Source organism: Amphiprion ocellaris, chromosome 11 (genome assembly GCF_022539595.1).
Source record: "Amphiprion ocellaris isolate individual 3 ecotype Okinawa chromosome 11, ASM2253959v1, whole genome shotgun sequence".
NCBI classification, from domain to species: Eukaryota; Metazoa; Chordata; class Actinopteri; family Pomacentridae; genus Amphiprion; species Amphiprion ocellaris.
The window spans coordinates 9110419-9125671 of NC_072776.1; the positions used below are offsets into that span (position 1 = coordinate 9110419).

At 38.0% G+C, this 15253-nt stretch overlaps 1 protein-coding gene across 1 annotated transcript; it reads right to left on the reverse strand.

Annotated features, from left to right (window-relative positions):
- Positions 1–54: 54 nt before the first annotated feature.
- Positions 55–14295, reverse strand: tlk1a (tousled-like kinase 1a). The gene is given in 24 exon segments (XM_023290741.3): positions 55–1121; positions 1226–1333; positions 1428–1539; positions 1972–2107; positions 2186–2355; positions 2461–2550; positions 2786–2877; positions 4413–4494; positions 4735–4832; positions 5770–5836; positions 6140–6328; positions 6520–6656; positions 6745–6855; positions 7092–7184; positions 7312–7398; positions 7488–7583; positions 7784–7827; positions 7936–8011; positions 8626–8664; positions 9390–9461; positions 9632–9753; positions 14030–14069; positions 14071–14106; positions 14108–14295. Coding segments are annotated over 24 exon segments (2310 nt in total). The 5' UTR covers positions 14150–14295; the 3' UTR covers positions 55–950.
- Positions 14296–15253: the final 958 nt, after the last annotated feature.

The following is a 15253-nucleotide window of genomic DNA, read 5'->3' on the forward strand; positions in this document are numbered from 1 at the left end:
TAGCGGTATATTGTAAAAGTGTATTATCAGGTGATGATCTACAATACCATTCACTGGGAGAAAAAAGTTTCCTGGCATTTATTATTCACTCTTAGCAGAACTGTACAATTTGTACCCGAAGTGGAACATACAGCCCTTGAAAAAGTAAGAGCAACAAAGCAGCAAAAATGAAACCACTCCAGGAAACTAGCTTTACACTGGGAAATTTTAACTCTTTGTACATATTACTGCTGCAGCTCAAAATTTGAAAATTCACCTGTACAGCATATACAGATTCCAATTTAACTGTTAATTTATATTCCTGCATAGGGTTTTATACATTGTCATTTTTCTACATTTGGTTATTTTGTGCATTAAACTTAAGTATGCTGCCCCAACCTACATGACACTAGATGCCACTTGTATGCTACACATTACATTCTCATGGCTAAGTAACTCAAATTAAAGCCTAACATCGTGAAAAAACATTTATCCAAATCAATAGTGAAATCTTTGTAGTTCTACTTAACAATGACTGTCCTCTCCTCACAGTAAATTAACTTCTAGCAGCTGAATCATTTGCACCCTGGCAGGACCACGTTCTTTCATCTAAATGGTGGGCTGCCAAGTCTCCCTTCGGCCCTTTAAGGCTTTATCCATCTGCAACGTCTGAGTCACCAGTCACATTTTCTTCAAGGTATATAGTCAGTTTCAGTGCTTTTGTCGGACCCTCAAAAAGGTCCATTTACCCATGTCCTTTAAAACATCCCTTCACTATCCCTCCATTGATCAAGCCCTGGTAAACAGGTAGAAGCCTGGCACAGGTCAGAGGAGGCCAGGTGAGATCTCCCAACCTGTGTCCTGCTCCTTCTGTTGCCGACTATTCCTCCTGTCATGAGCCCAAGCTTTTGATGAGCTCTGTAGCCGCGGCTTCAGTCATTGGTTTGCCTTTCAGTCACAGTTTGAAACTGTCAATATGAGATGATACTAGAGGAGGCTGGGCTTGAGCCAGCAGCACTCATCTGCAGATTTCCAGAGGAGCTTGATCGTCGCATGTGGGGGAGCAGGTAGGGGTCACTTCCCAGCTGGTGAACATCAATCCGGTCCTCCTTCCTGTATGCCAGACACCGCCTTATGAAAGCCTGAAGAGGAAGGGATAGCATTCAAAAGTTAGTTTGAAGATAGACTTTTTCATGATAATTCGTGGCATTTTGAATCGGCCAGACCTGTTTGCACATTCTCCTACCTTTGCTTCATTACTGGAAACAGGCTTTACAGGGAACTGAACGTCGGTAGCTTTGAGGATGGTGTTCTCCTGCAGTATGTCCTGTTGTGACTGATTGTGGCCAAAAGGCTGAAAAAGGGGAACAATGCTTTATCATCAGGCATGTGATACCAAAAAATAAATTAATTTAAAAAAAAAAAAAAAAAACTATTGCCATCCTTACCTTCCTTCCGTACAGACACTGGAAAAAGATGACACCCACTGACCACACATCCACCTTATTGGAGATCTTTGGAGGTTCTTTGCCAACCACAAAACATTCAGGAGGCAAGTACCTGATGACAGAAAAAACTGTTTAGTGTCTATTACACAAATCCATTTCCAGTAGTGGCAAGTAATTTAGCATATTCAGGCAAGTACAGAAATTAAGTACAATGCTTTCTCTTTTGTATTTTTAACTCCACAACGTTACTTCAACGCATGTTCAAGTTACTGTTTCTAAAGGAGATGCATACATAACTACCAAAAGGTACATCAATTAGTTAAACTTGGCCCCTCGTGGTGGAGATGAAACATTAAAGTACTGTTGACATGGTAATAATATAACACTGGCTGAACTGTGTACTACATAACTAGAATATTGACTTCTATAACCTGCAGTTCTATTTAGATAACATTTTGATTGCAGCATATTTGCTCATAATAAACAATGTTTATAAGCGGGATATTTTGATTTCTGTATGTGTATGTGGAGCATTTCTTCTCACCAATAGGTCCCTGCACCCTGTGATGTCAGGTCCATCCCATCCACACCATAGTTGTCATCATCCATGATTTTAGACAGACCAAAGTCAGTGATTTTGATTTCCCCACAGGCTGTACCGTCCACCAACAAGATATTACCTTGAAATCAAAGCACATTAAGTCAGCACTACAACAGCAATTATGTATTGAGTCAGTTGTGCAGAAGGGTGCGTTTACCTGGTTTAAGGTCATAATGGATGATGGGGGGTTTGATTTCATTCAGGTATTTTAGTGCATTCACGATCTGCATGACTATGGACCGTGCCTCCTTCTCAGACATTAGCTTATGCTGCTTCAAGTAGAAATCCAAGTCATTGCCTTCGCAGTACTCCATGACGGTGCAAAATCTATCAGATGGATGAGAGACTTATTAAGAATTACAGCCCACATCTAACAGAAACCAACTGAAAGGAGCTGAAAATGCATGAAGAGGAATGCGGCGAGTAACTAACGTGTCTGTGTCCAGTGAGAAGTAGTCGTAAAGTTTCACAATCCGGGGATGGTCCAGCTCCTTGTGTATTCGGTATTCTCGACATGCATGCCTGTGGAAAGAACAGTATTTATACCACTATTAGCAACCAAAGAAGGAACATACGGTTGCTGTATGCTGCTCTGATATCCAGACACAGGGGGTTCTGGAGAGAATTTGCAATGCACTGGAAGCTACATACAATGAAACAGGTTTTCTAAGTGTGTCACAACGTTCAAAGCAATAATTATGCGGTACAATATGTGGTACATATTTCCACACAGACCATACATAAACATGAAACATACTTGTGATAGTTCTCCTTTTTCTCCTCTCTCCAGTTCTTGTTAAGTTGGTGGATTTTCACAGCAGCGTATCGTTGTTCAATCAAGTCAAAAGCCTAAACAACACATGCAGAGAAGTTGTCTTACACTTGCAAAGCACCACCAACTAAGTATTTTTCATATTCTAAATCATGAGAAACACCTTCAGTGTCATGCAGAAATCTTCTATTTTTGTCACATTTGAATGTTTCAGATCAAACTAATTTTAAAGTAAGACAAGGATAACCCAAGAAAACACAAAATGCAGTTTTTAAATGATGATTTTATTTGTTGAAAGAAAAGTGCTGTGCAGCCCACATTGCCCTATGTGAAAAAGTAATTGCCGATAGCTACCAATCTACCAAATGCCCAAGTTAATTTGGCAATTGGGTTCAATCTCACCAGCCACACGCACATATGATTACTGCCAGGCTTCTTGAATCTAAACATCACTAAGCAGAACCTTTCTGGCATTGTGAAGTAGCTAAAGGGTCTGAAAAAGCAGCACATGATGCCACATTCTAAAGAGATTCAAGAACAGACGTGATACGAAACCACTGACATTTACCACTGTGGACAGGGTGACAAAGCCATTGCTAAGACTCTGGAATTCCAGCAAAACACAGTGAGTCTTTATCCACAAATGGAGAAAACATGCAGTAGTGGTGAATGTTCCCAGGAGGCCAGCCTACCAACCACAGTTTCTCCAAGAGTGTGTCACTATCTAATCCAAGAGGTCACAAAAGAATCCAGATGTGCATCAAAAGATCTGCAGGCCTCACTGGCATCAGTTAAGGTCTGTCTACATGACTCCACAATAAGGAAGACTCTGGGCAAATGGCGCATCTATGAGAGAGTTGCAAGGCTCAATCCACTACTGACCAAAAAGAACATAAAGGATCATCAGGCATTTGCAAAACAAATATCTAGATGAGGCCCAAGACTTTTGGAACAACATCCTGTGGACTGATAAGTCAAAGGTGAAACTTTCTGAAGGACATGGGTCGCATTACATCTGGTCCACTTTGCTTCCACAGGACCTAGACGACTTGTCATAATTGATGGAACCATGAATTCAGCTCTCTATCAGAAAATCGTCCTGGAGAATATCCACCCATCAGGTCTAAAGCTTAAGCACAAATGGGTTCTCCTGCATGGCAATGACCCATGCACTCAAGTTCACCTCTGAGTGGCTCAACAAGAACAAAATGAAGGTTTTGGAGTGGTCACGTCAAGTCCAGACTTGAATCCAATTGAGATGCTGTTGCAAGACCTTGAAAGGGCAGTTCATGTTCGTAAACCATCAAAATCCCTCCATGGAGATGTAAAAGATTGATCACTAGCTATCAAAAACATTTAACTACAGTCGTCGTTTCCAAGGGTTGCCCAACCAGTTTATAAGTTTAGGGAGGCAATTACTTTTTCACAGAGGTGATACAGGGTTTCAATAATTCTCCAAAACGGCATTTTGTGTTTTGTGGGTTATCTCTGTATAATATTAAATAAATGTAAATATTAGCTTCATGATTTGCAACATTTAAGCGTGAGAAATATGCAGAAATAGAAAATTTCTGTAGGGGGGCAAATACTTTTGCATGGAACTGTAACTTACCTTGTAAACTTCACTAAAGCCTCCTCTCCCCAGAAGGTGTAGGAGCAGATATCGTTCATTCAGCGTTGGGTGATCTTTAAATCTTTAGATGGAAAAAAACGGGTACAGAAAACAATAAAAATTATAGATATAAAACTATGTGTCAATGACAAGTTCTTAAACATTAACTATGTGGTACCAGCACATGACCAGTTTAACAAAACAGGAGTCAATGGGCAGAGTATTACTTATATTACAGCAATGGATGAGGACACCGGCCTTGCATGTACATCATGTTCCAATGTCAATGCAGTATCTGTCAAAGAAATTGATTTAGACTCACTGGGAGCTGTCTTCATTATTTATTCTCTTCAGCTCCCGAATGTGAAGGTTGCGGACTCTCTCCAGACGCTCCAGCTCCGCCTGGATCTCAGCTTCTTCCTATAAATGATTCAAGCACGCAAACACGCAAATGCACAGAAGGAACTTCAGAATACTGACTACAAGGAGAGCAGTTCATCAAAATCCACTTGTACACAGATGACTAGCTCTGAATTAAATATTAACAGCTGACTTGATACAGTCTGTCAGGGGCTTCCTGTAATGCTTATTCATCAAGAAAACAATGAATAAATCGACAAAGTACAAGCTCACTACGTCCTTTGGGTGATTTATATGAAAAGAAAAGTTGTTTTACTCAGGAAACAGGAAGCTTGGATTGAATATGTATTTGTGTTTGTGTGTGTGTGTGTGTGTGTGTGTGTGTGTGTGTGTGTGTGTGTGTGTGTGTGTGTGTGTGTGTGTGTGTGTATATATACAAACACCGAAAATACATCATATTTTAATGGGAAAACATAACAACCTGGATATCGACATATATACATATATATACATATATATATATGTATGTATGTATGTATGTATGTATGTATGTATGTATGTATGTATGTATATATGTATATATATATATATATATATATATATATATATACATACATACATACATACATACATACATACATACATATATACATATATATACATATATATATATGTATGTATGTATGTATGTATGTATGTATGTATGTATGTATGTATGTATGTATGTATGTATGTATGTATGTATGTATGTATATATATATATATATATATATATATATATATATATATATAGACAGATAGATAGATACATACACACACATATACATATATATATATATCTTTTTTTTTTTGTTTTTTTTGTTTTTTTTTTTACACACAATATAAATTGTATAAGTATTGTATGTATTGCACATAACAACTGGCCATTGGATAAATGACTAATTGGAAACTACTGAACAGTTGTTGTTTCGGTTTAGCATGTCAACATTTGACAAACCTTCTTGAGATGTCCAAGTCGCAGTTTGAAGATCTCTTCCTGTTCATGGTACTCTGCTAGAGTCAGCCTTTTCAGGATGAAAGAAAGTTGGGGGGAAAAAAGCATTATACAGTACAGTATTTAAATTAGAGTTTTTATAATGCACTTTTTAACTATATGGAGCGAACACAGTTAAAACAAAAAAGAAAACACCATATTGCAACGTCTCTGACATGGCTACGTACAGTGTTGGTAGAACACCAACCAATCCAAAACAGTTTCAAAGAACCCAGGAGTCCAAGATCATGCTAAATCATTAACAGTTTCATCCCACATATAGAGAACTGGCCGTTGGTACATTTGCAGTAATATAATCAAAGGCTGGACTTACAGCTGAGGTAGGCTGGGTTTTAGAAAGGGATCGCTTTCTGCTCCATTCACTGCCTTGGTTTTGCGTTGCTTTGGCTCTGAGTTTGTGGTTGGTGCTTGGGAGTTGCTGGAGGATGGAGGTTTCCTCTTGGCTAGAAGTTTTCTCTGCCTCTCAATGTCCTCTCGCTGTTGGTTTATCCACTCTTGCTGTCTGTTGATGGACATGGGATTAGAATATGATTTGTATTACACTTGTATTCATGTCTCAAAATAATCATAGGCAGAATCAACAATTATCACAGCTGGATAGCTACATTTGCACACCTTTGTAGTCTGCTACTGTTACCCTGCATCGCTGTTTGATATGATAGGAACACAAACAAGTTCATTAAAGATTCTCACTTGACAAGGTTTTGGAAAGCATAGCCATCTGTCCACTGCTCTGTGAATGAGGCCCCATGTCTCACTGTAGTGAAATGGCCTAAACGTAGTCTATCCTGCATGCTCTTCTCCCGGCACGCCTGCTTCTCCTGGGTGCTCTGAAGAGAAATATACAATATAGATTTGCATGCAGGTGACAAATAAAAATGGAAAATACAGGATACAGACAAACATTTACACATTTACCTTTTCTATAAGCAACTTCTTGCTCATGGTGATGCATTTATTCAAGCGTTCCTTGAACTTTTCAAGTAATTTTTGTTGTTCGTCTATCTGTCTCCTGAGATCACAGTTTGCCTGTGAAGCAAAATAAAAACGTACATCAGCAGATATACAAATTGCCCTGTACTCCCAATCCACCAAAAATTCACAATTTTGAAATTTATGTTTAGAATGCTGACAGACCACAGAAATCAATGTTGGTTTTTGAAATTACAAAACAATACTCTGGCAAGCTTTGTTGACTGCATTAATATCCCAGCCCAGTCAGGCTTTTCTGCAAGGTAGTAAACAGAGCAAGATTGTCTTCATACCCTTAGCAAGTCATCTATTCTCCCCTCCTTCTTCTCAAGGTCTAGATTCTTAGTGCTTTCGAGGGCAGCCAATTTCAACACTGTAAGGTCAGTCTAGAAAGGGAAAAACAAAAGAAGTTGTTAAAAACCTGCTAAAAAATTTTTTAAAAAAAATCACAGTTGTGTTTTTAGAGGAAAACAAAAAGCCTTTGGTGTTGGAATATCAACAGGCTTTTCTCACCTGAACAAATTTGACTGCTAGTTGCTTTGGATGTGTCATGTGGTCCCCAAAAGACAGACTAGTAGGAGATGAGCTATTTTGTCTAACCTGCAAGAGGATATATGTCACTTGTTTAAAGACAGGGCAACATCAGATGATGTTACAAAGCTTTGATTACAGGTTTCAGCATAACTTACAGCAGTGCCCTGAGCGGAGTGGGAATGTGAGTTTTGGGGTGAACGAATCATTGGTGGGAGACCTCTCACAGGACTGGAGCCATTTCCTCCCTGAAACTACAAAACAGACACAGGTGAAGTCTAACTACTTCCTAATATCTGGTAACAGTGGACCTGCCATGGTTTAATTTTATTTTGCATTAGTGCAAAACCCAGAACATGTACTGTGCCTCAGATGTTTAACAAACACTAATATAGCACACATTTTTTACTCCACATTTCCTTTGAGTATATCAAACATCTTACACCAGACTTACATCAAAATAATCACTTATTTTGGGTCCCCGGACAATTGATTTTCCTAGAAAGAAAAAAAAAAAAGAGTGTGGTGATGTATTAAAATATTTTGAAGAAATACTGCAATAACCAAGAGTTAAAAACATAACCAGGTCTACAAAAAGACACTCACCTTGGCTGCTCTCTGATTGGATCTCAGGTTTCCTTTTTCTGCCTCTGGTTGATTCAGACTGTTTCTTCTCTGGGGTCTGAAAGATAATTTTTAATTTAATAGCATCTTACAATATGATGAATACACAACAAAGCCATTCTGATCCTTTATCAAGACTGCTGCAGTGTTCTCTCCATAGGGGTGATGTTTTTGTTCCCATTGGATAATAATGATAAAGAATTATGATCTATATATGAGCACAGTTACCATGGTTGATTTGAGCTGCATTAGAGACTTTCTTTTGATGTCTTTACTTTGTCCAACTGATGTGCTTTTCTGTAGTCTCCCGACCTTAGCTGTTATCTTTAGCCTTCATCTAAATCTAGTCAACGCCTGTGCTGCCAGCAATACATCTACAATTAGTTTTGGGAAAATCAAAGTGTATTCTGAATTATTCAAACATCTGCATTCAACTGTCAACAATAGCTTCTATACAATATTTTTGACAGAGAAAATTTGGTCATTTAGTGAGCTCTTAAGCAAACCACCTCCTTCTTTTTTATTTACTGGCACTTTGTTTGACATAATTACTTAACCCAGAAGGATCACTGCATACTGCAGGCTTCAGTTATGTTAACCACAGTGAGAATTACAACCAGCAGCAGCCATTAAAGGATAACTATATATTTTCAGACCTCATTATAAACTCACCGAATAAGCAGGAGAACTGCCTCTTTTCACATCAGACCCCTATTAAATGAGAAAGGAAAAAGGGTTTCAGATGACAATCATGGCAGAGATCATGTGGCTGTAACCACCAGATTCTGTTAAAGAAAAAGAGCTTTTACTACATCAGCATATCATTACCAATAGCTTCACGATTTTAAAAAGTGGTCTATTTTTCAAGGACACCCATAAAATAATTAGTGGTATGGAAGTAAGTCATAATTCAAGTCTGTTTCTGAAAGCACTTTTCATCACTATCCATCCAACTCGGCTCAAAGGTACATTCAACTAAACATGAACTATCTCACCAATTAGCACAAATGATGATACAGACCATTTTGTAGATAGTATAAATATGTTCAAGATAAATGGAGAAAACAGACACATTAACAGTTATCTCTGATTATTTCAACACAGTTTTTGCTAGTGGAAGCATATGCATTGCTTCAGTCATGATAATAAAGTGCAGACGTTATGTAAGTACACCTAATCACAACAAGACAGAGTTCAGATGATATTTTGCAAAGTTCCTAATGCGCAGATCTGCTTTTTTGTTGATTAAAACTCTAATTTGGCAGGCTATCTCCACTCATTAACTGTCCTCTGCTTCATAGGTATGAGAAAGAATATGGAATTGCTGTGTAAACAAAATGTAACAGTATATAAATGATATATACTAAATATGCTATGTGTGTAATAATTATTCTGGTCCATGTAAGTTTGAAAGCAGAAAAGATTTAGACATGTACCTCGGATTCCTTGTCGCTCGAGGATCCTAGACTTCCAAAACTGTGATTTGAACATTCATTATTGGTCAATCCCTAAAAGAAAAATATTAATATAATAAATAACATTGTGAAAAACTCCACATATATTTATTAAATAATTAATAACTTTGTGCAAAACTCCCAATAGACAGTAAATATTTTGTTTTGACTAATTATTACATACAATTCACTGAGGACACTTGTCTGGCTAAATATTGACTCACTTTGGTTCCCCCGCTTGTGCTGCCCGTGCTGCCCCCAGTGCTACCGCTGACCCCGCCCATAAAACGTGCCTCCAGCAGCTCCTGTCTCCGGGGGTCCAGGCTGTGCAGCTCCTCCATGGCTCCTGGGAGGATTAGCAACAATTTACAGTCCGTTTCAGTTATTCAAGGATCAGATTAATTGAAGCCTTTGAATGCCCACTCAAGAGCAGATGACACAGTATCCGTGATGTTTAGAGTAGAGTTATGATTTATGACTTAAAGCCTGACAGGTGACAGTATCTCAGTCTAGACCAGCATATAGGCCGAGACCAAATTTATGCCCAGTGCTTAGTAGCATTTACATGACATGTATTATTATGCATTTATTTAGCTATAAAGAGTTGAGCAAGTTTTCATTATGTTTACTCCTGCTGCAATGACCAAATCTACAAGCATCAGCTTAATATTACTAACAGGCATTTCTACACCACAAACAATATTGCCATGAGAATCCAAGAGCCATGTTTCAACTGCTAGGCAATGCTGAATACTGTGCTCCTGTGGGAATGATACAGGAGCTCCTTGGACTTCAGTGTTGCTGCAGACACAGAGATGCCTGCTCACAAACCTGTGCTTTAATGAGACAACCATTTTGAAAGGGCTATAGAGCCTTGGCACTGTAAGCTTATAGTAGGTGGGGATTTTTGAAATCCATTTAAGAGGAGGAAAAAATAACACATCGAGGAACTATGCATAATTGTTTAGAATTATTGGAGCTAAGAATAAAGCCTGCGTGTAGTCAAACAAAGATTAGTAAAATGATAAATGTGCACTAAACATAAGCAAACATACCTCTTAATTACCACCTAAAGCCACACACCTATCAACTATAACAGCTGCCTATGTAGCTGGTCTAACAACTAACTAAAAACATACCAGTACCATACCACAACACGAAACAAGCCTTACGGACTGGAAAAGGAATGTTAAACTATTTAATACTCTCAAGATAAATGTGGTTTCAGCTAAGTGTAAAGCAAAAGGAACATCAGCTCATTTAAGCTGTGCAACCAAAACAGAAATTACAGATGATGAACCAAAGACGAAAACCTCTTTAAACTCAGGAAAACAATGGATGCAATCAGAATGTGGTTAAGATAAGATAGTCCTTTATTTCTCCCCACGCCAGGGGAAATTCAGATTGTTACAGCATCTTATGTATCAATAAACATAATAATAGTAATAAAACAATAATAAAATAGTAGTAATAATATTTACAATATGTACAGGGATAAGAAATGAGAATGAAATAGTGCAGTATTGACACACTGTAAACAACAAGCAAAGATGTAGCAGTGCAAGAATTGCTGTGCAAATTTTTATGGTTTGGGGTGATATGAGTCCAGTTTATGTTAACATCAGCCAGTGATGCTGATGTTGTAAAGTCTTACAGCAGATGGGATGAAGGACCCATTTGCCCATTTAGTTCGACTGCTGTAATGTCAATTTCCCTATTTCCAAAATGCAAGTAACAAAAGCACACACGCGTAGAGTTTCACATCACACGCAGTCTTTAATCATCTTAGAACTTGAATGAATCTGAACTTAATTTAGGCAAACAGTTTTATTGTTCATCAGATTGCGCATAACACAAAAAACTTTTGCACCAATAGCTAAACAAAAATAAATTCATCACATCCCCGAACACAAACAATTTATTCCTTTCAATTCGACTGACTCACCAGACAATACTGGCTCACCATTTTCCGAATAAGTACTAAAAAGATGATTAAGTGCGTGTCCAAAACTAGCATAAAGTGTCATCCTATCAATTAAAATCCCTTCCAGTCAATCAATGACATTGGCAAAACCAAGTGCAAAATATATTTATACTTTAAAGTCTGATAATATTTTTATTACCACTGTGCTATTAACAACTCAACTTCCACTTGAATCCAGCCAACCACCTTACCAAAATAGGTCTGTGATTAATGTATTTTTCTAAAAGATGCAATTGTTGACAGTGTTCTCATTATTAATATTACTTTGTACATCAGTAGTAGTAGTAAACCAAATACAATGACGTACCAGTGGAGCACCACACAAGCAAAGAAAATCTAAGTTGCATTCAGTACCCGTCTAACCAAGGTTTGAGTATCTGATGCATGACACTGTTTAGTCATAAGTACTGTGTATCATAACTATGATCTGCATGTCAAGTTAGAGCCAGACATAAAAGAACAATGATGTGGTCTACTGAAATACATTTCCATGGAGTAAGATTAATTTGCTTACCAGCTAACCTGTTATGACAGTGACAGTTTTAATTACATTACATCCTTTTCATTTCCGCCACTTCACCATAACCACTTCATTCAAAGGTAGTAGTCACATATTCAGTAGTGTGACAATGCAAACTACCCTTTGCTAACACTTTTTCCCGATGACTTCTAAAAATCACATTAAATGTTACTGCCTCCTGTGCTCACACATTCAGGAGAGTTGTGTGTTAATAGAACAAAACTTAATGACTAATATGACACCAGTCAATTTCCCCTACCTAATAAACAAGAAGCTTGTCCAATTTCCTATGATAAGTCTGTGACTCAAATTTACAGTCTACCTCGCAGAAGAAGTCATCTACATGCTTTCTACAACTATACGAGCAGGAACACTGCTTGTGTTTGCTGTATCTAGTATTTGCACCAATACAATAGGAAAACACAAACCTGAAAAATAAAGTGTGCGTTTTTTCTGTCATAAACTATAAAGACTCTTGTTATGAGTATACATCAGCACTAAATGTGTAGGGCTGTAGCACATATGCTTTATCTCCAACCTATTCAAATTAATATTTTTCCCTTTCCCCTCACTACAGTTGGACTAACAAGTATAACACAGGCAGGAAATAAATGACCTGTTCAGCCTTGTTAATCACAATTTCACGATTTTGCATTGTATTAGAAGCTTGTTGTAGCCAGTAAATCAACCATATTTAATTTCTAAGATTGTAGCTATCAAAAAAGATAATCTTTAGTTTTCAAAACCTTTCTATGGCTGCTTTTTATTACCATCTTGGTCTTGCTGAAATACATCCAAATTGTATATCCCACTTCACCCATAATATTTATGCCAGCTTCACGACATAAATGCACATGAGCTGTGCATTGATTTTCAAGTATTTCCTTTAGTTTCAAACATGAAGGACTCCCTGCATAACTATTATCTATATTCAAGCCCCTGCAGGAGCAAGTGGTTGAACCCTTACAGCTCTAGCTGTGGATGTCATTTTAACTCCATGCTGCTCAGCAGACTGACCACCTGTTTATGGCAGACACTTGGAAAGTCTTTCAAAATCTCAGGTTTAAGCTTGGTAGACCACATCCAGCTGAGTTCATTCATTGGAAACTTACAAAGAAACTGCACTGACAATAGTCTCAGTGGTTTCAGTATTAACACATGTCATACTACTAGGCAGCCATCACTCATTCATGTCAATCAGTGTATGTAACACTGGTAATACAAAGAGAGGGAGAAGCTTCTCCAAAACTGAGTAAAGACCTCCATCACTACAACATCCAGCAAAAGCCACTGATGTGTAAGGAAGCATGATTAACATTAAGTGACAACTACACAGTTATTTGATTGCGTGGTGGTTAGCATGCAGCACAGCTCTAGAAGCTTGTATCCCATGAGTGTCCCTTCATATTTGTGGGGCATCTACACAAACACTTAGTAATACTTAGAGTAAGGTCAAACAAGGCTACCTAGCATCCAGTACATTAGCATCAATAGCCAAGGGATCTCTTAAAGACCATAGCTAGGCTTAATGTTGGATAAACACTGTCATGTTAAAAGCCGATCTAAGACTGTTGTCTACCGTTAAGATGACAAATAACGCCAGTTATGCAGATACTGTGAACACTGATAGTACATAAACACCAGTCAACACACAAAGGATTGCTAACGATGCGATGCACATCTATACATTGCTTGCTACCAATAACCATAACCAGAAATCGCTTGATCCCTCTACTTGCATTTATTGATTCATTTTTTTTTTTTACATCTATCGCCAACCTGGCCGGTGTTTGCTCTTCTAACGGCAGCACGTTTAATGGAAGATGCACCGACCACAACGGTTCACATTTCTGCCCACACAGAGGTTTATCGCCATTGTGCACGTATTTGTCTTAAGGTTACTGCACTGGCCTGAGCAGAGAGACGGTCCTGTGTCTTCAGTGCTACTAGCTAGCCAAACAGGCTCAATGGACTTTGGAGCTGATGCGTTCCTGCAACGTTTAGCTAGCGAGCAGCTTTCGCCACCAAGATTTGCTCGGTCATTTTCACACAATTCCCTCTCGTTTTGCACAAAATGACCCAAACGAGACATATGCGTGTTGAAACGTTTCACTATACCTTCCTGGGCCTTCACCCCTGCCTTGGTATGTTGCTGAAAACACAGTCCGTGTTGGGGACGTGGAGAGCTGGGACCAAAGATGGCGTCCCCTCCAAACTTCCACTACTTTGGATACTCATCAAGCTACTTTTCGTGTGTAGGTACCGCAGCGGCTGGTCTTTCACACGGATTGAGAAATTAACCGACTGGGGCACCACAGTTGTTTTTTACACTGGCACGGCGACTGACACCGAGTGAAAATGTGGAATTAGGATGTTTTTAGGGCACAAACCTCTTCACACCTCAGCAGTGCGTCCGGGCTCCGGGGCCACCTCTCCGTCTTCAAGTGGTTCAATATGAAACGTCATGCATCGTGTGCAAAATTCTTATCGCGAGGGTGATACAGTTTTTCTCAACGTCAGTGACAATATGAGAATAATAAAAAAACAGGATTTCATTTACTGCACTCAATTACTATACTAAAACACATTTTTGACTGATAGTAAAAAAAAATCGAAAGCTCAAAGTTTAAAAAAAAATGAAATAATTTGTGTTGAAGAAAAAAAATAACATTCAAACATAATGCAGACAAAATAGCCCACTATCACAGTTTTGTCGCAAAGTTTTAGATAATGCCACTATTTTGACTGACTAGTCTAAGACACAAACTATATATTTAGGTCTAATCACAATAAAGATAGTCATAATTTTGACTTGGCAAGTTACATTTTTAAAAAATCGTCAAAACTTTGCTTCAACAAAACTCAACATTCTGAGATAGTAATTTTGTCAAAAATGTGACACCACATTTGATTATATTTTGACTGAACATTTTAACACTGTGCCCCAACTCCCTGGACTACTAACATAAACGTTACATAATTTCATTTTTAAAATAATTTCTTTAGGATTTTGAACACTTTGCGGGATTTAAAATGCCTATTTTTCTTATTAATCCTGAATTATTGTATTTTTTCTTTTTCTTCCACAAACTGGCCTCTAGATATGTAGCATTCATTTCAAATATTATCACAATGAAAGTGGTAGATTTTAAAGTCTGTACTTGATGTACCCCAACTATCTGGACTGGTAACATAAAATGTACACAATTTCACCACTCACTTAACATGAGTATTTTTCTTTTTTTCTTTTACTTGCAATAAGTGGCTACCACTATATGTAACCTTCATTTAAATCAGTATCACAGTCAAAGTTTTACTTTTTCAAGTTTATGTTCAGCGCAC